Genomic DNA, 24,387 nt, shown 5'->3' with positions numbered 1-24,387 from the left:
ATGTGTACATGTGTATGCATAAATACATATACTGTTTACTTGTTGCTTGTTTCAATCATTGAATTGTGGCCATGCTGGGGCACTGTTTTAAAGAGTTTAGTAGAACAAATTGACCCCAGCATATATGTAAAAGCCAAGGTGTGTTGCATTCTGTTACACAATAAGTAAAAAATGTATAGTAAATACACAAATGAAAAGTAAAAAAAAAAACGTATATTGAGTGCACAAACAGACAGAAGATAAACACAGAAGGTCCCTAATTCTTCATTAGTTATCAACCAGATGGTATTACTCAGTTTCACATCATTAATGATAAGACTGATAGGCATGTGTGTATAATATGCATATTATGTATATGATATGCATATGTTTAGTATTTAGAGTCAAACATACAACGTCATCATAAGTATCTAATTTACACTAAACTTAGAAGATACCATTAATTAAACCACGAAATTTGATGCAACGCTTTTGATAGATATTGTATGCATACCTTTGTGCGTGTGTGCGCGCAGCTGCATGGTACACACAGACACTTGAAGGTATTAACTACATCAGCACATGGGTTAAGTTGCATTTTGTAAAACATATGCATTTTGCAAAACAACATTAAGCCTTATAATTTGATATAGACTTGATAGTTGTGTGTGTGTGTGTGTGTGTGTGTGTGTGTGTGTGTTTATATTTGTATATTCTTTTATTCTTTTACTTGTTTCAGTCATTTGACTGTGGCCATGCTGGAGCACTGCCTTGAAGGAAATTTAGTCAAACAAATCGACCCCAGGACTTATTTCTTAAACCTAGTACTTATTCTATCAGTCTCCTTTGCTGAACCACTAAGTTACAGGGACATAAACACACCAACACCGGTTGTCAAACGGTGATGGCAGCGACAAGCACAGACAGCAGGGAACATGGTGGTAGTCATATATAGAGATGGTGTTGGTAGAGGTGGTCATGACAATTATAGCGAAGATGGTGGTGATGGTGATGATGGTGGTGATCGCAATGAGAATAATTATGTTGGTGCAGTCGTGGCTGTGTGGTAAGAAGCTTACTTCCCAACCACATGGTTTTGGGTTCAGTCCCACTGCGTGGCACCTTGGGCAAGTATCTTCTACTATAGCCTCGGGCTGACCAAAGCCTTGTGAGTGGATTTGGTAGATGGAAACTGAAAGAAGCCCGCTGTGTGTGTGTGTGTGTGTGCCCTTGTGTGGACATTGCATGATTGTTGTAAATTAATGTCATTTATTTCCTATTTTCCATGAAAATATGTCCGACTGTGGGGAAATATTATCCTGCTTGGAAACAAGTGTGGGTTGGTGACAGGAAGGGCATTCCAGCCTTAGAAATTCTTCCCCGATAAACTCTGTCCAATCCATGCAAGTGTGGAAACATGGACATTAAAAAATGATGGTGATGACGATGCTGATGATGATGACAATGACTACAATGATGATGTGACAGAGATGATGACACGCGTGGCAGTGATGATGATGATGATGATGATGGCAGAGTTGTTGGTGATCCCTGTGAAAATGATTATGGAGTTAGTGATGATGAGAGTGATGGTGCCAATGGTAATGACAATCATGGTAATGATGATGATGATTGTTTATATATTGTAGTTTCTCTAAATTTCAGGCTATGATAACAATGGTACCTGAAGCATGGCAGAATGATAAAAACATGTTACCAGAGAAGGTGGCTTTCTACAGATGGAGTGCCCACACAATGGAACCATGGGATGGACCAGGTAAATCTTCAACCCTTACAGTTCATCAATTTACACTCCATGTTCAAAGTACATGGATCTGACCCTCACTTCATGTTTGGATTCATGTAGCACTCATTGTTCTAGAAATAGCAACCAAATTTCCTTCAAATCACACTCTGGAAGAATATAGTTTGAGATAACAGTTCCAATACAGGGTGGTTATCGCTGGGATTTTCCTTCACCAAAATCTGCTTGATAAAGGTAGAACTTGAGTCAACTCTTTGCCAGTCCAAAGCATTTTCATAAGTTTGCCCTAACCATCCATGCCTGTTTTCAGACTTTTAATTAGCCATTGTTTCATACATTCTTAGTAAGTCCTAAGTCCTAAGTTACTCTGGTGGTGGAAAAAAGAAATTGGTAATGTCTATCGTATATGATGTATGGCTACCAGGCAAATCTATCCTGTGGGTCACATATGATACACAAGACAAGCCAAGGGTTTTACAATGAAAAAAACTATACAAACTTCAAAGATACTTTCTTCCACCTCTTCATAGTGATTGGTTTTCTCATCTCACTAATCCCAGTTCTGACCTGATTTTAAGGGGTCAATTAACAACAATGGAAGGGGGTCAGCTTGTAGTACTTCACACATTATTCAAACGTTTTTTTTTGTTTTTTTTGTTTCTTTCTTTCCTATTGTAGCTCTCTTCACTTTCACTGATGGACGTTACATTGGAGCCATTCTTGACCGAAATGGTCTGAGGCCATCCAGGTTCTATGTTACCAAATCCAACCACATGTACATGGCCAGTGAAGTGGGTGTCGTCGACATACCCCCCTCAGAGATTGTCATGAAGGTAACTTAATTATTCTTGCTGATTTATTTAGAAAACAGAATGAGGTGTATTTGCATATATGTATTTATATGCATGTATTTGTGTGTGTGTGTGTTCTTTTATTTGATTCAGTGATTAGACTGCAGACATACTGGGGCACCACCTTGAAGAATTTTAGTCAAATGACCCAGTACTATTTTTTTTAAACCAGGTACTTAGTCTTTTGGTCTCTATTGCTGAACCACTAAGTTATGGGGGATGTAAACACACCAACACCAGTTGTCAAGTGGTGGTGGGGAACAAATACAGACACAAACAACACACACACATACTTTAAAGTAAAGATTATTTGCCAATATAATATGGCATATATATATATATATATATATATATAAATATATATATATGTATGTATGTACTCTTACCTACACACATGTACCTACTTACATATACATAATAGCACTTTAATGATTGACTGTACCTTTTGTAAATTTTCTCTTTCCATTTTTTCCAGCATCGCCTGAAACCTGGCCGTATTCTTCTTGTTGATACTGTAGAAAAATCTTTCAATCTCCAAGATGATGCAATTAAATCTAAGATATCCAAAATTCACCCTGTCATGGAATGGCTGGATACTGAAGTAAGAAAAGTTTCTCCCTCTTTATACATACAGTAACCCCTCACCATGTCATGGATTTTCACTTATCGCAGGGAGGTTTTGGAATGTAAAACCTGCGATGGTTGAGGGATTACTGTGTGTGTGTGTTTGTGTATGTGTGTGTGTGTATCCGTATGTGTAAAGCTCGTGGGTGCCGGTGCCATGCTGGTGCTGTGTAAAAGCACCAAGTACACTCTGTAAAGTGGTTGGCATTAGGAAGGGTGTCCAGCTGTAGAAACCATGCCAAGACATACCCGGAGCCTGGGCAGCCCTCCAGCCTTGCTAACTCCTGTCAAACTGTCCAACCCATGCCAGCATGGAAAACATATGTTAAATGATGATGATCATGATAAAATATATAACTGACGATATAATACACACACAAACACACACACACACACACACACACACATCAACATATACATGCCTATACACAAGATACACACGCATGCACACACATCAGCACATACATGCACATACACAACACACACACTCGCACGAACATACAAGTATCAATACATACATGCTTATACACAACATACATACACGCACATCAGCACATACATGCATATACACAACACACAAACATCAGCACATACATGCATATACACAACACACACAGACACACACCTATATGAATATTTACAATCACAAAGTGGTTCCTTTTGCCAAAGTTGAGTCCTCTGTTTTACACACCATTCTAAAAGGTAGGATCTTTACCAGATTAATGTTGTTGTTGCCTTTGTTAATGTTGCTCCAATATTTACATTTAAACCTTCAATTTCCAGTGCATCAATATGGCAGAACTGCGCAAGCTCCACCAGCCCAAGACCCCTTCACCTTGTACTTCTCACAAAATTGAAGGCACAGTAACAGTGGAAGGTGGGCCCTTACAACAAGATCTCCGTCTTACCATGTTCGGCTACACAACTGAAGCAATCAATATGCTTGTCCTACCTATGGTTAAAGACAAGTAAGTGTGTAATATCTTCCCTGTTCCCTATTTTGCAATAGAATCCACTGGTGAGAGCAGTCAGGTTCATTTTTAGTCTCCACGTTTGTGAGAGCAGTCAAGTTTATTTCAGATATTCTCATTCTAAAAACCATCTCTGGCTAATCGTTGAGAGGATGTTTGTTACCTTGGTAAAGGTTTGGGCTTTCTGAGTGCTCTTATTGTTGTTATTTATAAAAGACCAACACAGTTTGTCTTTATGTGCAATAAGAAAATCTTGTGTTAAATGTTCATGGATGTTGTTCGGTTACTTCTTCATCGCAGCCCAAGAAACATATTCATAGTCATCAACTCAATCAGTTACCACCACAGACCCTGCCAATGACATTCAGACTGCAGACATTACAAATAAATTTATATTATAGGTCAGATGTCCTATGAATGCTATACAATCTGTCTCCATGTTTTCAATATATTTCTTTTGTTTTTCTCTTTCAGGAAAGAAGCCCTTGGCTCTATGGGAAACGATGCTTCATTGGCCTGTCTTTCCCAGTTTAGTCCACTGCTCTTTGACTATTTTAAACAGTTGTTTGCTCAGGTGACCAACCCACCAATTGATCCATTCCGAGAGAAGATCGTCATGTCTCTTGCCTGTCCTATTGGGCCTGAAGGTAACATTCTGGAACCTTCTGCCTCACAGTGCCGCCGTCTCTGGCTTGAGCAGCCAATTCTCTCTCTTGATGACTTGGATGTCCTTAAGTACGTTGAGTACCGCAAGTGGAAAACCAAAACCATTGACATTGTGTTTCCTTTTAGTTCCAACAAAGATGGACTTATAACTGCACTTGACCACATATGTAAAAAGGCAGAGGATGCTTGCAACGCCGGTTATACACTTTTGCTGTTGTCTGACCGCAAAGCAGGGAAGGATTTTGTCCCCATCAGGTAAGGAAATCTATTTAGGGTTTTAGGGATGCAAACAGGAGAAGTAGGTCATGCTTTTTTTTTTGTCCCCTAAACAAATTTCATTCTTGCGCGTATGTAGCAAGATGTTATTTGAGGGAGATTTAACTGCTATTTCTAGCTATTTGTGCGACTACATAAATGCACTTTAGTTAATCCCTTCATCTACAGTATTTCAGTTGTGTACAAAGTAACTGTTGATCATGGCTAATCTCATTTGAACTATTTGTATTCTTTTTCCTCTATTTTCAGTTCCTTAATGGCAGTTGGCACCATCCATCATCATCTCATTAGTGTTAAGCTCCGAATGAAAGTCGGTCTTGTTGTAGAAACTGGTGAAGCCAGGTATTGATGTTGCTTATTATTATTATTGTTGTTGTTGTTGTTATTAATTTTATTATTATATGTTTGGTTTTTGCTTTGTATTTGTACAAGTTGTCACTGGTACAGATGCCTTTCACATGCCACTGGTACTGGTGTCTTTCATGTGACACGAGCACTGGTGCCTTTAACATGTCACCGGCACAGGCCTCGACTACCATTTCATGTCTTCTCAACCACACCAAATCCCCAAAAGTCTCCATTACTTGTCATCACCTCCATGAAACTCAACATCTGAAGATCATATTTCACCATCTCATCCTATGTCCTCCTGGGTCTACCTCTTCCACATGTTCCCTCCACAGTTAGAGATTGGTATTATTGGTATATATTTTTCTCTTTGTGTTTCTCTTGTAGAGAGGTTCACCATTTCTGCACCTTGATGGGATACGGTGCTGATGCTATTTGTCCATATTTGGTGTATGAGTTGATAGCAGATCTTCGAGAAAGGAAACTTGTTGATGAAACTCTCACAGACTTGGATATATTTACAAACTTTCGGTCATCTTGTGCTCGTGGAATTTCCAAAGTGATGGCAAAAATGGGAATTTCAACTCTTCAGAGCTACAAGGTAAATTTTTTTCACACTCAAAAGATTTACTTTTCTTTTGCTAAAACTCTAATATACATCTATCCCCATTTACCATTGGTGTTTGGTTCCCCCAAAAATCACCATGTTAAATAAATCAGTGATAAATGATTGATAGAACGTATAAATGAAATAGGATTAGTACCAAGATACCAAGTTGCCCTGGGCATTGTGATGGTCACTAGGGCACGCTTTTGCAGTCCAAGCAGAATCTTTAACTGATCATTGATCCATGTTACCACAGGTCAATCTGTGATAAGCATAACACAGTTCACAACATAATTGTCTTCTCTCTTTCTCATTATTATTATTATTATTATAGGGTGCCCAGATATTTGAGGCCATTGGTCTTGATCAGGAAGTTATTGACAGATGTTTTGTTGGAACACCTTCCAGAATTGCTGGAGCCACATTTGCTATTCTTGCTGAGGAGGTTTGTCTTTGATGTTTTCTTTTTAATTTTCTATTTTGTTAAAAATTTAACAACCTTCTGTATCATGTAGGTGCCAATAGACATATCATAGAGATGATCATAAACATATGACACAGCTGGTCATAATTGTATGTTAGAGATGGTCACAGATGTATAATATATATATATATGTTTATATATATATATCTCAAAATATATATAAATATATATAGGTATGTTGACACAAACAGAAAAAATAGAACTCAAAATATTGAGTATATATATATATATTTTTATTAATATTTAGCAGAAGTAACAGAGTGACTCAAGGACCAAGAATTCCATGCGTTGGCACCTATATATATACACATACATAGATGTGATGTGTGTGTATCTGTATATATATATGTATGTATCCTTGGCATCAAAGTTTTCCTGTGTCTGTGATAAGTGATCAGCATTAAACAATTATCGAGTTTCCATTTCTCTCTTCACATCCTGTAGACCCTGTCAAGATACCAGAATGCCTTTTCACAACACAAATTTGACCAAATAATCATGAACAATCCCGGATTCTACCACTGGAGAGATGGAGGTGAGAAACATGTGAATGACCCAGAAACCGTAGCACTTTTGCAGGTAACTTCACCTTTATTTGATCTCGTAAATAATGTGAGTGTGTGTGTGTTTGTCTTGACATCATGTGATGTGGTAGATGGCAATTAGAAAGAAGCCTCGTGTGTGTGTGTGTGTGTGTGTGTGTAAATGTATGTGTATTTTTTCTATGTGTACAAATAACATGGAATAATATCAATGTTTTCTTTGAAACATATGTCGGAAGTATAAAGATTTGAATAACATCTGTGTTTGACTCCATCTCTTAATTTATATATATATATATATATATATATATATATATATTTATATGTGTGTGTGTGTGTGTGTGTGTATGAAGTTAAATAAATGACAAGGCCTTGTGCCAAAATTTGAAACCAATATTTACTTCAACATTACATTATGATTGGTTTGTTCTTTGATTGTCATCAGATGTCTTTATTCCTGGATGTGTACAAAATACCTGACTCGGGTTTGAACTCGGAACATTTATTTCTAAACTAAGAAATAACAAAGTTTGCATCTATGAGATCCCTGAAGCATATCTTTTGTGTTTTATCTTAGCATGCTGCCAAAGACAACAGCAAATCCTCCTATAAGAAGTTTACAGAGGCCGCCCTGAATTCCACCCGAGATTGCACACTAAGGGGCCAAATGGAGTTGAAATATGGGACCTCACCAGTTCTTACAATTGATGAAGTTGAGGACGCAGCTAGTATTGTGAAGCGATTTGCAACTGGTAAAGTATTAGAGAAAGAAAAACAAGAACTTCTACCATGGTTTTACACACTTGCATTCTTTCAGTCTATCATATCAACCTCATTCTGGTACATATTTTATCAATATATGTATTATTGAAGGATTAAATTATTCTTTTAAACCTAACACTTGGTTTTAACACCAGGAAAACGCATGCATGTACGCTCACACACATTACTTGACAACTTCACTAGTGCCAGTGGCATGAAAAACTGCACTTGGCACACACTGTAAGATGGCTGATATTAGGAAGGGCATCCAATCATAGACACTATGCCAAAATTGACATGGAGCATGATGCAGCCCTGCAGTTTGCCGGATCCTGTCAAATCATGCAATCCATGGCAGCATGAGAAACGGATGTTAAATTATGAAATTGATACATACAATGAACTCTTGTAGAGTCTGCACTTAAATATTACTGAACCAACTTCTTTCCATCTACAGTTGTGGCCAAAAGTTTGGAACACACGTCGAAAATTAGAAATTCTTATATTAAATGCCCACTTATATTTAATTTGCAATGCATTATTACTACTTACAGTAATATGGTGTGTTTAACAATTTTAATTTGTTTAAAAAATGTTCCAAACTTTTGGCCATGACTGTATGTTTGATGTTTCCTATTTTAGGTGCCATGAGCTTTGGCAGTATCTCGTATGAAGCACATACGTCTCTGGCCATTGCTATGAATCGGATTGGAGGAAAATCTAATACAGGTGAAGGAGGAGAGAATTCAGAAAGATATCTGAACGAAGGTGACCAGATGAATGCTAGGTCGGCTATTAAACAGGTGATTAATTTAGACTTTCTTGAAATACACTGCTGTAGTTTTGCTCTGTCTTCATGGTGCCCCTTTCTTGTAGCTCGCTTTTTTAAATTTCTCTTCTATCAAGAACCAACTATTTTTTTTTTCAAAGCCAATTCCTAATCTTCATCTCAGTGCTCCATCAATATCTGGTCCTAACCATCAGGTCAGCATTCTGCATATTGGTGCCAATGAGAGGAACCTCTATGTACTCTTGGAGCCTGGTGTAGCCATCTGGTTCACCAGTCCTCAGTCAAATCGTCCAACCCATGCTAGCAGGGAAAGCGGACATTAAATGATGATGATGATGAATTAGAGCTAAGGGTAAGATAATACTGTACAGCCTGTATCCTATTAACTTTTGTGGTCCTCTACTTGTGAAATTTGGGGGGTGGGGTTTATACAACATTAATGTCGTATTCACATTTCTTTCTAAAATAATCTACTCTTCTATGATACACTACCAGTTTCTTAGGTAATCTTATCTTACAGAGCACACTCCATCGTCCTCTCAGCTAATCTTATAGAGTCAGACACACTTTATAACCTACTTGGCTAATTTAATACAGTTAGACATGCTTCCTAACCCTCTCAACTAAGCTTATCTACAACACAATCTCTTTCCCTGTCAACTAATTTTATCTTTTTGGATAATCTTGATACATTGTCTGGGGTACCTTATTGCTACCTATCATTTTCTCTCTCACATTACTCCTTCCTCTATTGCTCATTGCTTGCATTCGTCACTCTCCCTCATTTCAGATACTCCCTCTTGCATGACCCTGTCTCTCCTCCCATCTCTCTCTCTCTCTCTCTCTCTCTTTTCCTCCCCTTCTCTCACTCTATACCTATTCGTATCTATATATACACCAATCCTTCTTCCAGGTTGCCTCTGGTCGTTTTGGGGTCACCAGCTCATACCTTGCCCATGCAGATGACATCCAAATCAAAATGGCCCAGGGTGCCAAACCAGGTGAAGGAGGAGAACTACCTGGATATAAGGTATATATACACATTTATATATTTTATATTGCATGTAGAGTGTGTGTGTGTGTGTATGAGAGAGAGAGAAAGAGGTGGTGGGAGTACTTGTATTAGTGGCAGACATCGTAGTGGTGACAGCTATTTAGCTCTGAGTGAACCCTCATCAACAGAACCTATGATTAAAGGCATTCCAGTCATGACCATCCTATCTGGCATTGTCTCTCCGACTACATTATCTATCCACTGTGAACTTCCTTTTTTAAAATGACAGGGTGTTATTGAAGAAGATCTGGCTGTTATTTCTAGCCACTCATGTACCACATTGAGGCACCTTACCCTTTTAATGGAAATGTCTACTGCTGATGTTTAGGATAATGATGATAATGATGATGAGGGAGGGGGACGAGGAAGACAATTTGAATATTTCTTTGCTTTGAGGTGGATCAGGGGTGGTGGTCAGCAGCCATGATGGATTTCATTTTTGTTTTTTTATTGTTTAGAAAATATCTGAAAACCCCTTTTTTTTTTGTATTTTTCTAGGTAACAGAAGACATTGCTAGAACAAGGAAATCAATTCCTGGCGTTGGATTGATCAGCCCCCCTCCTCATCATGACATTTACTCAATTGAAGATCTTGCAGAGGTAAGCCATATACTCTCCTCTTTATTTCTTCTACCAAAACTGTGAGATATGGAACCATGGTGACTGGCTCCCGTAGGATTTTCGAGTGAGATCGTTGCCAGTGCCCCTGGACTGGCTTGTGCGGGTGGCACATAAAAGACACCATTTCGAGCGGGGCCGTTTTCGTGCGGGTGACACGTAAAAGCACCCACTACACTCTCTGAGTGGTTGGCGTTAGGAAGGGCATCCAGCTGTAGAAACTCTGCCAAATTAGATTGGAGCCTGGTGTAGCCATCCGGTTTCACCAGTCCTCAGTCAAATCGTCCAACCCATGCTAGCATGGAAAGCGGACGTTAAACGATGATGATGATGATGATGATGATGATGATATATATATATATATATATATATATATATATATATATATATATATCTTCCAGTGCCATCTTTAATCTCTTTTAATCTCTTTTCTACACAGTTAATCTACGACTTGAAATGTTCCAATCCATCAGCACAGATCAGTGTAAAGCTTGTCTCTGAGGTTGGGGTAGGTGTAATTGCCTCGGGAGTTACGAAGGTAAGATAGTTGTTGTTTCTGGAGAGTGACGTGTCTATCTGGCTCTGTGTGTGTGTGTGTGTGTGTGTGTGACTGGTTTTCTATTGGTTTGTATATGTGTGTTTGTCTCTGCTTGTGTATAAGAATCTGTCTGCTTATGTATCCCCATACATGTAAGATTATGTGTGTGTGAGTGTGTCATTGATTTTGTATTGGTCTGTATATATGTATATGTGTATGCATTTGTGTATATGCTTGTGTGCATGCATGTTTGTGTGTATGTGTGTTTATACATGTACTACTGTATGAAACTGTGTGTATATATATATATATATATACACACACACACACACATGAATATATATGAGTCTGTATTCTAGTTGTGTGTGTGTATACACATATACAGACAGACAGATTGACAGAAAGAGAGAGAGAGAGAGAAAGAGAGAAATAATACGATTATGCCCCTGTATTCATCTGCCTTGATGTCTCTTTATGAAGGGCAAAGCTGAACACATTACCATTTCTGGACACGATGGTGGAACCGGAGCCAGTAGCTGGACTGGAATCAAATATGCTGGTGTTCCATGGGAGCTTGGTGTTTCTGAGACTCACCAGACACTAGTTATGAACAACCTCCGTTCAAGAGTAAGACTACAAGCTGATGGCCAAATCCGAACAGGTTTGTATCTATGATGACATCTCGTTCTGGAGACCCAGTTTCATTGCTGTGGTTTATAAACCAGACTTCCATCTATTTTTTTCCCTCTTACACACTACAGCTTCTTAAAAAATATTAATTTGCTACAGAGGCAGTATCTGTATCACCAAAAGGTTCTTATCCTGGATGTCCACTGCTACTACTTAGCTTTTAATGATACATGGATGGTAAATATATCTTATAGACAAAGATTTTAACCTAGAGCTACTTCTATTGCATGGTTTGAATTTTATTCAGCTCAGCAGCATCTTTGAAAGACCAGTGCATTGTTTATTCACTGTTTCTTTATACTCTCTTCAGAGGCTATAGTAGAAGGCACTTGCCCAAGGTGCCACCCAGTGGGACTGAACCCAGAACCATGTGGTTGGGAACTAGACTCGTTACTGCTCAGCCACACCTGTGCTCATTATTATTAATAACTGAACATGATTGGCATAGACATGTTCCCTCTCTCCTCATAGATATAACAAGAAATATGCTCATACATACAGAGAGTGGGGGAGGCTATGAAGCGAATGAGAGAAATATTAAAAACATCTGATATCAAATAAGTTGGCATTGAATCAGTGATGCCAAGTAGGCAGTGCCGAAATGGCTGTGCCAAAATGTCTCATACTGCATAGAACCTGGGTTGGCATCGAGGGTTAACCCTTTAGCATTTAAACTCGCCATATCAACAGAATTTCCTACTTGTTTTATGTTCAAACTGTCCAGATCTGGTCTCTCACACCTACCCTGCAATGTCATTCTAAAAACAATCACATCATTGAAAAGCTACGAGATAATGCATGTTTAATTCCAAACAAAGTGAATAAATAAAACCATTATATTTGACAGAGTAATCTGAATGCTAAAGAGTCAAAGGAGATAAATTTTGGTCTACAGAATTGGTTTTGAACTGTCTGTCATTCTATAACATGTTGTTCTTTATTGTAGGGCGTGATGTTGTTATTGCTGCACTTCTGGGGGCAGATGAAATTGGTTTCAGCACTGCACCCCTTATTGTTCTTGGATGTACACTGATGCGAAAATGTCACCTAAACACCTGCCCTGTTGGAATTGCAACACAGGTAAATTTAGGGATTTTTGTTACCTTGCTGTTTTTAACGTTTATATATTTTTGTATTTTTATTGTTGGGTGTGAGTGGAGGCACTCATGGCTTCCACTTGCACCCGGGAACACATATACTGTACAAGTAGATACACACTCACACACACACTCTCTCTCTCTCTCTCTCTCTCTCACTCTCTCTCTCTCTCGCTCGCTGTCTCTTTCACTCCCCACCATTTACATTCCCACTCGCAGTCTTAAATAGTTAACAAATTAATGAATAGAAGTGAAACAACCAGTGTGTGTGTTTATTATTGGCATAATGACCTTCCCAAGATACTATAAAAATCCATTTCTACAAATGGATTCACATCAAGAATCTTGCAAACCGAATACAAAAATTAACTATATATATATATATATATATATATATATATATATATATATATATTTACACACACATGTACACATTTATCTAGGTATACGAACATGATTACATCAACAATGATGGCTAATTCTTTACTCCACTCTATATTCATATTCTCCAGGATCCTGTGTTGCGGAAGAAATTTGCCGGTAAACCAGAACATGTCGTCAATTATGCATTCCATGTTGCTGAAGAGGTTTGTTTTATAATCACTTTTCACATTTTAACATCTCCTATATATCATACATTAGGGGTTTATCTACTTTGATTGAGGATCAACTAAGGGCTGTGTCCACTGGGTGCTGGCTTTTTAATCGCTATCTTTGGTTAAAAAAATAAAAAGAAAGATGGTTGCCGGTGTCAATGTGTTTAACCTCACTTGTTCATTGTATACTTTTAGTTTTCATGGTAGACCTAACACACTGCCCATTTAAATAGCAGCTCCTGGTCTTTCGGTATCTTTGATAGGGTAGTAGCTAAAAATAACCACTCAGTTTAACCTGCTCTTTAAAATGTCTGTTGATAGGCAGATTAATATTACACCCAGATTAATATTACAATCAATTGGTCCTTGGGTGTTTTGAGCAAAGAGAGCAAACCTAACCTGGTATTTAGTTTGGCACCACAGTGGGCCCATGGATGCTTTGAGTAGAGTTCCCTCCGTTTGAAGCATTCAGACCCAAACCTCACTCCACAGTTCATTCCTTGCTGCATAAACTCCACACACAGTTTTCTCAGTATCAATCTAAACCACAACTTTGTCCCACAGTTCCTTCCCTGCCATTTAGGACAGACCCGTACTCCATTTCCTTCTTTACTATTCAAACCAGACCTTCACCCTGCATTTTTCTCCTTGTCTTTTTAAAATCAGACTTTCCACACACCCACATTTATCCCCTTATCCATGTTTTTTCCTGCTGACATTAACCCACAGATGTTCTTGCAGGTCCTTAATTACACCAGCCTCACCAGGATGTGAAACCACGCTCTTTCCTCTCCTGCTTTATTTTTTTAAGTAACTTTTAAAAAATTAGACAATTGCAGCATGGAAGGTGTTTATAAGCCATGCTGCAATTGTTTATGTTCCAGCACACGATCTCAGATCAGGTCACTTGCTATGCAAGTACATCTCCGTCATTTTAAAAAATTGTTGACTTAAATCTGTTTAATTTCAAACATCATAAAACAATCAGCATGAAGCCATTGCAGTGTCTCCTCTCTTTGAATAACAAAGTCTTCAGCAGTGTTGCAACAACTACACACACACACACACACATGATTTACCTTGATTGCTTTTATAACAGTATGGGAAAGTTCAAACAAATATTTTCCCCCTAATGAACCTTGTGTTTGAATTTATGTTTACAGGTGAGAGAGATTATGGCCAAATTAGGATTTCGAACATTCCAGGAGATGATCGGACGTACAGACAAACTGATGTTGAAACCAAACTCCAGCAACCGTAAAGCTAACTTACTCAACTTTGATCTCATTCTTACAAATGCTCAAGCAATAAACCCTGATGCTAATATCATAGGAAGAACTGTGGATCAAAACTTTGATCTTGACAAACGTCTGGTGAGTATATTAGGATTTGAAATACTCTTTCAGATATACCAGATCTTCTTCAAATCAAAAAAATACCGTTACCATCCCACATACGATGGTTTAATCATGTGAAGTACAAAGTAACCCTCTAGATGTGTTTTACTGTCCCCCCTGTCTTGAACGGTGGTTCTCAACCATTCTTTGCTTATGGACGCTTATGATTCCTATTTTATTCTACTGGATCCCCATAGCCACTCGGTGTTTAAAAAAATTCCATTATATTTTGATTATTAAATTTATTAGGAATTGTATAAAAAAAAATTGTGAAAATATTTTGTGTATTGTAGAAGAATAACTGGTTTATTGTACATAAAATTTAGCAACAAAATTGTATATGGACCCACAAGGGTCATGTGGACCCTATTTAAAAATCACTGGTTTAGGATGTTCCTGTATGTCTGCTGCTGTTGTTGTTGTTTTGTTCCTCAAACGTCAGACTTTCTGACACAAAGGTAGGTGGAATAATGTACAGAGTCTCCTTCCGACTGACTCATTAATTTAATATGTCTTCCAACATACCTTAAGAATGAGAACAGTGTACCCCATTAGTCAAATAAAGGGTCAGGTAGTGTAATTTATTTTAAGGGTTACACAGGGGTAAAAAAAAGGTTGAGAAACACTGCACTATACAACAGTGTTTAATCGCCACATTTCAATGTTAGTCACTGTGTTTGCGATGTCACATTGCCAAATAAGTTTCAATAAATATTTCTAATTATTTCCTTGAAGGATAACATTTTGATAACGAAGGCAAAAGATGTGATCGAAGGTCGTGCCAAGAAGAAGATCATCGATATGCAGATCACAAACGAAGACCGAGCATTTGCTTCCACCCTTAGTTATCATATCTCAAGGTAAGAATGGCGATTCTACTGTCAACATTTATATTCCAAGATTAGAATGGTTCTTACTTCTTTAGCACCTGGGTCTATCTTCTGAGCTGCACTGGATTAACCATTAAGTAAAATAAGCACATGCTTAGGGCATCAAGGAGAAGGAGCAGGGGACACTACAGAAATGGTAAATGGTTTACGGCACAAAAGAAATCACTTTAAACTTGCTAAAATAATATTCGGGATACTGACAGTGGTGGTGGTGTGGGGGTGGGGGTGGAATATGCTGTGGTCTTAATAATATTAAAAAAAAAAAATTTGGTTCTTGCTTATTTACAAAAAGTCTGCAAAATGGAAGAAATTATTTTGTTGTGAAGGAGAAGTGTATTTCTTACGTGATAACTGTTAGTCTCACCTGTCCAAAATGTTAGTCTTTATTTATTTATTTATTTATTTATTTATTTGCCTCACACCTAAATAATAAATTCCAATTTTGACAATATTTCAATATTATTTTCTGCCACAGATCAATATTGGCTTCTCCTGTTTCATTCTTGTTCATTTAGTCTTGAATTCTTCTTATATTTTATCGGTTGCTGACACTGTTGATGATGATGATAATGATGATGATGGTAACGATTATGATGATGATGGCGATGTTGGCTATGGTGATGATGATGATTATGGGTAATACTAATCATGACTACGATGATGATGATGTGGTGGTGCTGTTGATGGTAATGACAATGATTATGATGATGACGGTGTTGACAATGTTGTTGATGATGATGATGATGATGACAATGTTACAGGAAATATGTTGAGATTGGTCTTCCCGAGAACAGTATAGTTATCCAACTAAGAGGCTCTGGTGGACAGAGCATGGGTGCTTTTCTGGCCCGTGGTGTACATATTTACCTGGAAGGAGATGCAAACGACTATGTTGGAAAGGTGAGTTTTACTCGTTTTTAACCCCCCACTCACTCCCCTCCAAAATTGCTGGCTCTGTGCCAAAATCTGAAACCATTATTAAATTTTTTCATAATTTGCCACAGGAGATTCATAAAGGGGAACATTACAAGACAGGTTACAATTTGAGTAACGATTTACATTAAGTCAGGTGCAAAGTATAAATCGGAATAATAATAATAATAATAATAAAAATAATAATAATGATAATAATAATCCTTTTTACTACAGGTGAAGGCCTGAAATTTGGGGGTAGTGGGGTTAGTCAATTACATCAACCCCCAGTACTCAACTGGTTGCCAGCTCATCATCTTTATATGATAATAATAATAATAATGATGATGATGATGATGTTTTCTTTATTAGCCACAAATAGTTCCCCAAAAATGTCGGAGACAGTACAGGACAATATAATATGGGCTCACATAAAAAGTATGTAAAAAAAGTTTTAAAAATTACAAAAATATAAATTTTAACAAAGAATAATTCCCTGTTGATAATTATTATTATTATATTTACGCTACATATGTACCCCTGTATACACCACATATATACCCCTACATGTACCCCTATTTATGCTATACATGTACCCATATTACGCTATACATGTACCCCTATTTATGCTATATATGTATCCCTATTTACACTATACATGTACCCCTATTTACACTATACATGTACCCCTATTTACACCTTACATGTACCCTTATTTACAGTGTTTATCAGGAGGTGAAATTGTTATCTACCCACCACTTAGCAGCCCTCCAGAGTTCAAATCAGAGGACAATATTATTGTTGGAAATGTGGTCCTGTATGGCGCATCATCAGGCAAAGCCTTCTTCCGTGGTCAAGCAGCCGAGCGATTCTGTGTCCGTAACTCAGGTGCCGTAGCGGTCAGCGAGGTAAGTTGGGTGGATCGGGTTTTGTCTCTCATTTGTTCTGAACTTTTGTTCTTCTTCCCCTCTATCTCTCTCTCCTCCCCCTCTCTTTCTCTCACACACATACACACACTCTTCCTCTTCCTCACTCACTGTTACACTATTTGCTTCTTCACACACACACATACCTCCCTCTGTCTGTCTCTTTCTCTATCACTCTTTATCTCTCTCTCACACCTTCTCTCTTTCCCTTTATCACACCCTCTCTCTCCCTCTCTCTTTCTCTACATTTCTTTCTTTTTCACACACTCTCTGTCTCACCTCTCAATCTTGATGACAAAGAAAAATTAAGGTATGATGATTGCAATAACAATAATCATCTCGCCAACGTCCTGTAAACCCTTTGCACTGAAGGAGTTTACCTGGATCTCAGTAACACTCATAGTTGACAGACAGACAAGCATGGGTGACAGACAGACAAGCATGGGTGACAGACAGACAAGCATGGGTGACAGACAGACAAGCATGGGTGACAAACAGACAAGCATAGTTGACAGACAGACAAGCATGGGTGACAGACAGACAAGCATGGGTGACAGACAGACAAGCATGGGTGACAGACAGACAAGCATAGTTGACAGACAGACAAGCATGGGTGACAGACAGACAAGCATGGGTGACAGACAGACAAGCATGGGTGACTGACAGACAAACATAGGTGATTTGTTATAGAGGAGACACATGGCTGCTCTGTATTATATAAGGGTGGGTAGGAGTGGATGGGAAGAACATAAAGATGGTAATGATGGGATGCCAGAGCGTACTCACAAAGTACAAGAAGATGAGCTTATGAGAGAATATGGGACAGTGGTATCAGGCATGTTTAGAGACTCCAAATTATTATTAGAGCTGTGATGACTTGTGAATATATAACGTTTTGCTGATATTTTTTCAGGGTTGTGGAGATCATGGCTGTGAATATATGACCGGTGGGAAGGTTCTCATCTTAGGCTTGACCGGTCGCAATTTTGCTGCTGGTATGTCTGGTGGCTTAGCCTACGTCTATGACAAGTAAGTTCAATTTTCAAATGTCTGAAAAGGCTTTTCTTCTTACATTTTTTTAAAAATCTATGCTTTATTTTGATGATTATGTGGGTTTGATGGATGAATAAATTTTAATAGATACTGACATGGCTTTGTGGCAAAGAAGTTCGCTTCCCAACCACAGAGTTTCAGCATGTCACTAATTGTAAACGAACATCACCATCATACAAGTGGTGTTGTTTGTTTGCAATATTCTGTGAAAGCATGTTCATGTTCAAAGAGCTTCTGTTATCTATCATGTTTTTATCTCTGCTGCAGGAAGCACCAGAAGTGTTGTGAGATCATTGACACAATACACCCTTGACTGGTTGCATACAGTGCAAAACTACTACATTGGTGGTGGTGGTGGTGGTGGTGGTTTAGGTAGTAGATGTAATTGAGTTTCAGTGATGGATGGTCGGAATGAGAAGAATGGGTGCAGCTATTTCAATGTTAACAATTTGGCACAGTTGGCTAGACATTCGGATTGTTTTGGCACTGATAGCACATACACACACACACACACACACACACACACACACACACACACACACACACACACACACACATGCAAGTGCATGCAAAACTATACATATACACATACAGAGAGGGAGAGAGAGAGACATTACAGTTTAATGATTGAATATGAGTGACACAAACACCTTCTCTCACCTCATTCATATACGTAAAGAGAAATATGCATATACACACATAAAGAGAGAGAGAGAGAGAGAAACAGAGAGAGAGAGAGACAGAGAGAGAGAGAAACAGAGAGGAAGAGGATGAGATAAATAGATAGAGGAGGAGAAAGACTGAGAGAGAGAGAGAGAGAACAAGAGAAAGATTAAAACATGTGACATCAAATAGGTGGTACTAAAATGTCTTATACCTCATCATCATCATTGTTTAACGTCCGCCTTCCATGCTGGTATGGGTTGGACGGTTTGACAGGAACTGGCCAGGCAGGAGCCTGCTCCATGCTTCTGTGTCTGTTTTGGCGTGGTTTTACAATTGGATGCCCTTCCTAACACCAACCACTCCATAGAATGGGCACCAGAAACTTTAGCGATGAAAGGCAATGAGCTGGCAGAAATGTTAGCACACCTGGCAAAATACTTGGCAGCATTTCGTCTGCCTTTATGTTCTGAGTTCAAATTCCGCCGAGGTCGACTTTGCCTTTCATCCTTTCGAAGTCGATAAATTAAGTACCAGTTACGCACTGGGGTCGATGTAATCGATTTAATCCCTTCATCTGTCCTTGTTTGTCCCCTCTATGTTTAGCCCCTTGTAGGCAATAAAGAAATAAGAAACTTTAGCGATGACCATGATGAAAATAGTGATGATAAAAGTAGTGAATGAAAAGGTCATGTTCGTGATGACGGTGATGATGACAGTAAAATTTATCTCATTCCACATAATTCAATTTCAACACATCCTGTTTCTTCTTTCTTTCTGCTGCTTTCAGAATGAAGATGTTCCACCAAAGATGCAATGTTGATTCCGTATCATTGGAATCCCTTGTCGAACCTGAGGACCTGAATTTCGTCTTTGACCTCCTCTGCGAATTCCAAATTAAAACAGGGTCAGAAGTCGCTACAGACATCATCAACCACTGGGCAACTGAACAGCACGAGTTTGTGAAAGTCTACCCTCACGAATATCGTCGATGCCTGGAGAAACAGGCGGCCGATGCCAGAAAGATGGCCGCTAAATTTGCTGCTGCTGTCGAAGCAGAACTGAGTACAATTGTGTCTGCGGAGAATTCTGCAACTGCAACAAGTAGCAACGAAACTGAAAATGCCAGCAAAAGTACAATTAGCAGCGATGGTATGTTGAAACCAATCGCTGATCCGGACAAGTCATTGATCAACAGTGGAATTCGGACTCCTGTAACACCAATTCCCAGTGATTTCAAAGAAGACATGATTAATGAGCTTACTGACGATGGTGGATTGGATAAAGTAAGTACTGGAACAGTGAGTGGCTTAGTTGATACGGGAATAATGGTATTATTGTTGTTTTCCAGTAGTGCCGGGTCAAACTGTCCACCACATGATACACAAACACACATGCGTATAAACATATATATATATATAAATATATATATCATCACTATCATTTAACATCTATGTTCCATGCTGATATGGACAGCTTAACAAGACGCCGACCACTTTATACCATGGACCAGGTGCTTTTTTCATGTCACTTGCACTGCTGAGGTCACCACATACACACACACCCACACACCTTCAGTGATTCAAACTCTACATCAACCACACTAACCTGTTAACCTCACAGGTCTGCATTGTTCATCCTAAACCCATTGAACATAAACTATTCTCCACACTTCCTTCTCAGATTGTGTTCGTTTTCTCTTCTTATTTGTAACAAGAAGAACAACAACAACGACAATGATAATAATAATAATTATGCTGATAATGGTTTCTTTTCTTTTTCTTTCTTCAGCTGAAAGAAAACGGTAAAATTGCAGATATTGAGGACACGATTCAAGACGTTGCTATGGAACAGAAGAATCTAGTGAGAAAATATGATAAGCTGAGGTGAGGGCAACGCACTGTTAAAACACAACCCCACTTGACTGATAAGGGTTACCTTCCCCTATCAACACAACTATTCACACCTTCCCTTATCAAATGTCACACACACACACACACACACACACGGAGATTATATATATTTGTTTTCATTCTCTTTGCAGGGGTTTTGTGAAATATAAGCGTTCAACAAACCAATATCGTGAGACAAGTGACAGACTGGAAGACTGGGGAGAGATCTTCAACCATGCTAAAGTTAAACAGAATCTTCAGATGCAGGCAGCCAGGTAAAACCTTTCTTATATTCTCTCTCTCTCTCTCTCTTTCTCTTTTCTCTTCTCCTTTTCTCTACCTTGCTCTCTGTCTTCTTTTTCTGTTCTTATTTTCCCATGTTATACTCTCACTTTCCCTCCAGTTACTCTTTTACTTGTTTCAGTCATTTGACTGTAGCCATGCTGGAGCAACGCCTTTAGTCAAGCAAATCAACCCCAAGACTTATTCTTTGTAAGCCTAGTACTCATTCTATCGGTATCTTTTGCTGAACCGCTAGGTTACAGGGATGTAAACACACCACCATTGGTTGTCAAACGATGTTGGCGGGGGACAAACATATACACACAAACATATATACACACACACATACATATATATATACATATATATACGACGGGCTTCTTTCAGTTTCCGTCTACCAAATCTACTCACAAGGCTTTTGTCAGCCCAAGGCTATAGTAGAAGACACTTGCCCAAGGTGCCATGCAGTGGGACTGAACCCGGAAACATGTGGTTAGTTAGCAAGCTACTTACCAACTGCCAATTCTTGTTTTCTATCTTTTACTTTCATTGTCATCATCATCATTTAACATCCATTTTCTATGCTGGCATGGGTTGACAGTTTGACCAGAGCCAGGAAGATGGAGAACTGCACTAGGTTCCAGTTTGATTTAGCTTAGTTTCTGTAGCTGGATGCCCTTCCTAACCCCAAACCCGTTTTACAAAGTTGACTTGATGCTTTCACTTAGTTGAATTCTTGTTTTTTTTTCAACTTTTCAACAGATGTATGGATTGTGGGGTGCCTTTCTGCCAATCGGACAATGGATGTCCCCTTAGCAATATCATCCCTAAATGGAATGACCTTGTCTTTCAGGTATGTAAGGAAAACACTTTGTAACCTTAACTCCCCTCATCGCCATCCTTATACCCAACTCTATCAGACTACTCTCTGCTCCCAATCCTTCTTCCCCGAAAATGTTGATACTCTGAAATTTTCTCTCTACTTGTTTCAGTCATACTTGTTTTTTTTTTTTTTTTATTCTTTCTAAAGTCTGATTCTTATTCTATCTGTCGCTTTTGCCCAGCTGCTTAGTTACAGGGACATAAACAAACTGACACCTGTTGTCGAGCAGTGCACAGGAATACAGACAACATAAACACACACCTAATCTCTGGGTGTAACGTTTTAGCACCTGAAGAGTACAAGTCAAGACTTGACAGAGTTGGCCAATATCTAGATTGGATAATGTGTCTGCATTATAAAATCAAAACTGCTGACAAATGGTACAAGCACCACCCTGGGGCTGTAACTGATGGAGAAAATGTCTAACGATTCTTTGGAACTCTCTAGTATGTACAGACTGGACCATCAAATCAAATAAACCAGATATTGTTGTGAAAGACCTAAACAATAAAGTCTGTTTATTGACTAATATGAGCATACTCTAACGAACTGGCAGAATCGTTAGCACACCAGGCAAAATGCTCAGCGATATTTCACCCATCGCTATGTTCTGAGCTCAAATTCTGCTGAGGTCGACTTTGCCTTTCATCCTTTCGGGGTCAATAAAATAAGTACCATTTGAACACCGGGGTCAATGTAATCGACTCATCCCCTCCCCCCAAAATTGCTGCCCTTGTGGCAAAATTTGTAACCATTATTATTATTTTTATTATTATTATTATTAAGATGGTGAGCTGGCCATATTCTTGGGTTTATATTTGTAAATGCAAGATGATTGTTTCTCTTCTTTTATTTAGGGTAACTGGAAAGAAGCACTGGCCACTTTACTGCAGACAAATAACTTCCCAGAATTTACTGGACGTGTGTGTCCAGCCCCATGTGAAGTAAGATTGTTTTCTCTCTCGCTTTACCTCTACCATTTTAACTTTGTTATGGTGAAGTCACATGGCTTAGTGGTCAGGGTATTTGGCTCATGACCCAAAGGTTGTGAGTTCAATGCCCAGTGACATGTTATGTCCTTGAGCAAGATACTTTATTTAGCATTGCTCCAGTCCACTCAGCTGGCAAAAATGAGTAGTACCTGTAATTCAAAAGGGGCCAGCCTTGTCACATTCTGTGTCATGCTGAATTTCCCCGAGATGTGTGTTAAGATTACGTATGTCTGTGGAACACTCAGCCACTTTCATGTTAATTTCATGAGTAGGCTATTCTGTCGATTGAATCAACTGGAACACTCGTTGTCATAACTGATGGAGTGCCTGAACTTCATTTTGGTATAATTTGTGTGTGTGTGTGTTACTGTGTCTTTGCCTCGACATTGTGTGATAGTTGTAAACGAATGTCACCATCATGCAAGCAGTGTCCTTCATTTCCAATCTTCTGTGAAAACACGTCTGGTCAAGGGGGATGTTACCTTACCTGAAAACACGTGAGGGTTGGTGACAGGAAGAGCATCCAGCTGTAGATAATACACCTCAACAAATTCCATTCAACCCACATCCAAAAATGGGCATTAAATGATTATGATGATATAAGGATGATTTCGCCCCAAACAAGGTCTAAGGATACTGTAAGCATTAAGGACTACAAAGCAGGAAAAGGGACCTGCAAATTCAAAAGTTACAATGGTAACGAGTTCCAGAGTGTTGCTTCTTCAATTTTTCATTACCATTTTTCTCATGTAAAATACAAAATACTTTTTGCATATTACAACAAAATAAATTTTGGTTCTTTTTTTTTTTTTTTTTTTTTCTTCAGGGTTCCTGTGTTTTAGGAATCAATTCTTCTCCAGTGACAATAAAAAATATTGAGTGTGCCATCATAGACCATGCCTTCAGTAACGGATGGATTGTTCCTGTGATCCCGAAAATACGTACTGGCAAGCAGATAGCTGTCATAGGCAGTGGGCCATCAGGGCTTGCTGTGGCTCACCAACTCAATAAGGTGACTATTTAACAACCATTTACACACATGTAGCTGTGAGTCCTTTTTTTTTTCACACATGTAGCTGAGTTTTTTTTTCACACATGTAGCTGAGTCCTTTTTTCACATCTGTAGTTGTGAATCCATTTTCTTTTTGTTCATATCTATAACTGTGAGTCCCTTTCTGTCACCTCTTAAGCTCCAAGTCTTTTTCACACCTGCAGCTGTGTGTCTGTGAGTTGTTGTTT

The 24,387-nt window shown here is 38.6% G+C and overlaps 1 protein-coding gene across 5 annotated transcripts in view; it reads left to right on the top strand.

The window, feature by feature from the left end:
* The window catches only part of LOC106883777 (uncharacterized), a 102,321-nt gene that overhangs the window by 54,855 nt on the left and 23,079 nt on the right, over positions 1-24,387 (top strand). For all 5 annotated transcript variants that reach the window (XM_089339618.1, XM_089339615.1, XM_089339614.1 and 2 more), the window contains exons 10-37: positions 1,645-1,756; positions 2,423-2,577; positions 3,071-3,196; positions 4,003-4,187; positions 4,665-5,111; positions 5,382-5,474; positions 5,868-6,081; positions 6,422-6,532; positions 7,016-7,150; positions 7,691-7,865; positions 8,518-8,678; positions 9,579-9,695; positions 10,218-10,319; positions 10,777-10,875; positions 11,356-11,536; positions 12,512-12,645; positions 13,175-13,249; positions 14,422-14,631; positions 15,391-15,515; positions 16,307-16,445; positions 17,180-17,365; positions 18,297-18,412; positions 19,890-20,385; positions 20,891-20,985; positions 21,144-21,266; positions 22,036-22,126; positions 23,014-23,100; positions 23,975-24,160. In XM_089339618.1, the coding sequence (XP_089195744.1) occupies positions 1,645-1,756; positions 2,423-2,577; positions 3,071-3,196; positions 4,003-4,187; positions 4,665-5,111; positions 5,382-5,474; positions 5,868-6,081; positions 6,422-6,532; positions 7,016-7,150; positions 7,691-7,865; positions 8,518-8,678; positions 9,579-9,695; positions 10,218-10,319; positions 10,777-10,875; positions 11,356-11,536; positions 12,512-12,645; positions 13,175-13,249; positions 14,422-14,631; positions 15,391-15,515; positions 16,307-16,445; positions 17,180-17,365; positions 18,297-18,412; positions 19,890-20,385; positions 20,891-20,985; positions 21,144-21,266; positions 22,036-22,126; positions 23,014-23,100; positions 23,975-24,160 (4,476 nt within the window). The remainder of the gene's footprint in view (positions 1-1,644; positions 1,757-2,422; positions 2,578-3,070; positions 3,197-4,002; positions 4,188-4,664; positions 5,112-5,381; positions 5,475-5,867; positions 6,082-6,421; positions 6,533-7,015; positions 7,151-7,690; positions 7,866-8,517; positions 8,679-9,578; positions 9,696-10,217; positions 10,320-10,776; positions 10,876-11,355; positions 11,537-12,511; positions 12,646-13,174; positions 13,250-14,421; positions 14,632-15,390; positions 15,516-16,306; positions 16,446-17,179; positions 17,366-18,296; positions 18,413-19,889; positions 20,386-20,890; positions 20,986-21,143; positions 21,267-22,035; positions 22,127-23,013; positions 23,101-23,974; positions 24,161-24,387) is intronic.

This window comes from Octopus bimaculoides, chromosome 22 (genome assembly GCF_046866305.1).
Source record: "Octopus bimaculoides isolate indiv1 chromosome 22, ASM4686630v1, whole genome shotgun sequence".
NCBI lineage: Eukaryota > Metazoa > Mollusca > Cephalopoda > Octopoda > Octopodidae > Octopus > Octopus bimaculoides.
Note: the sequence above shows the minus strand (reverse complement) of the source record. Positions and strands in the feature narration are given on the sequence as shown.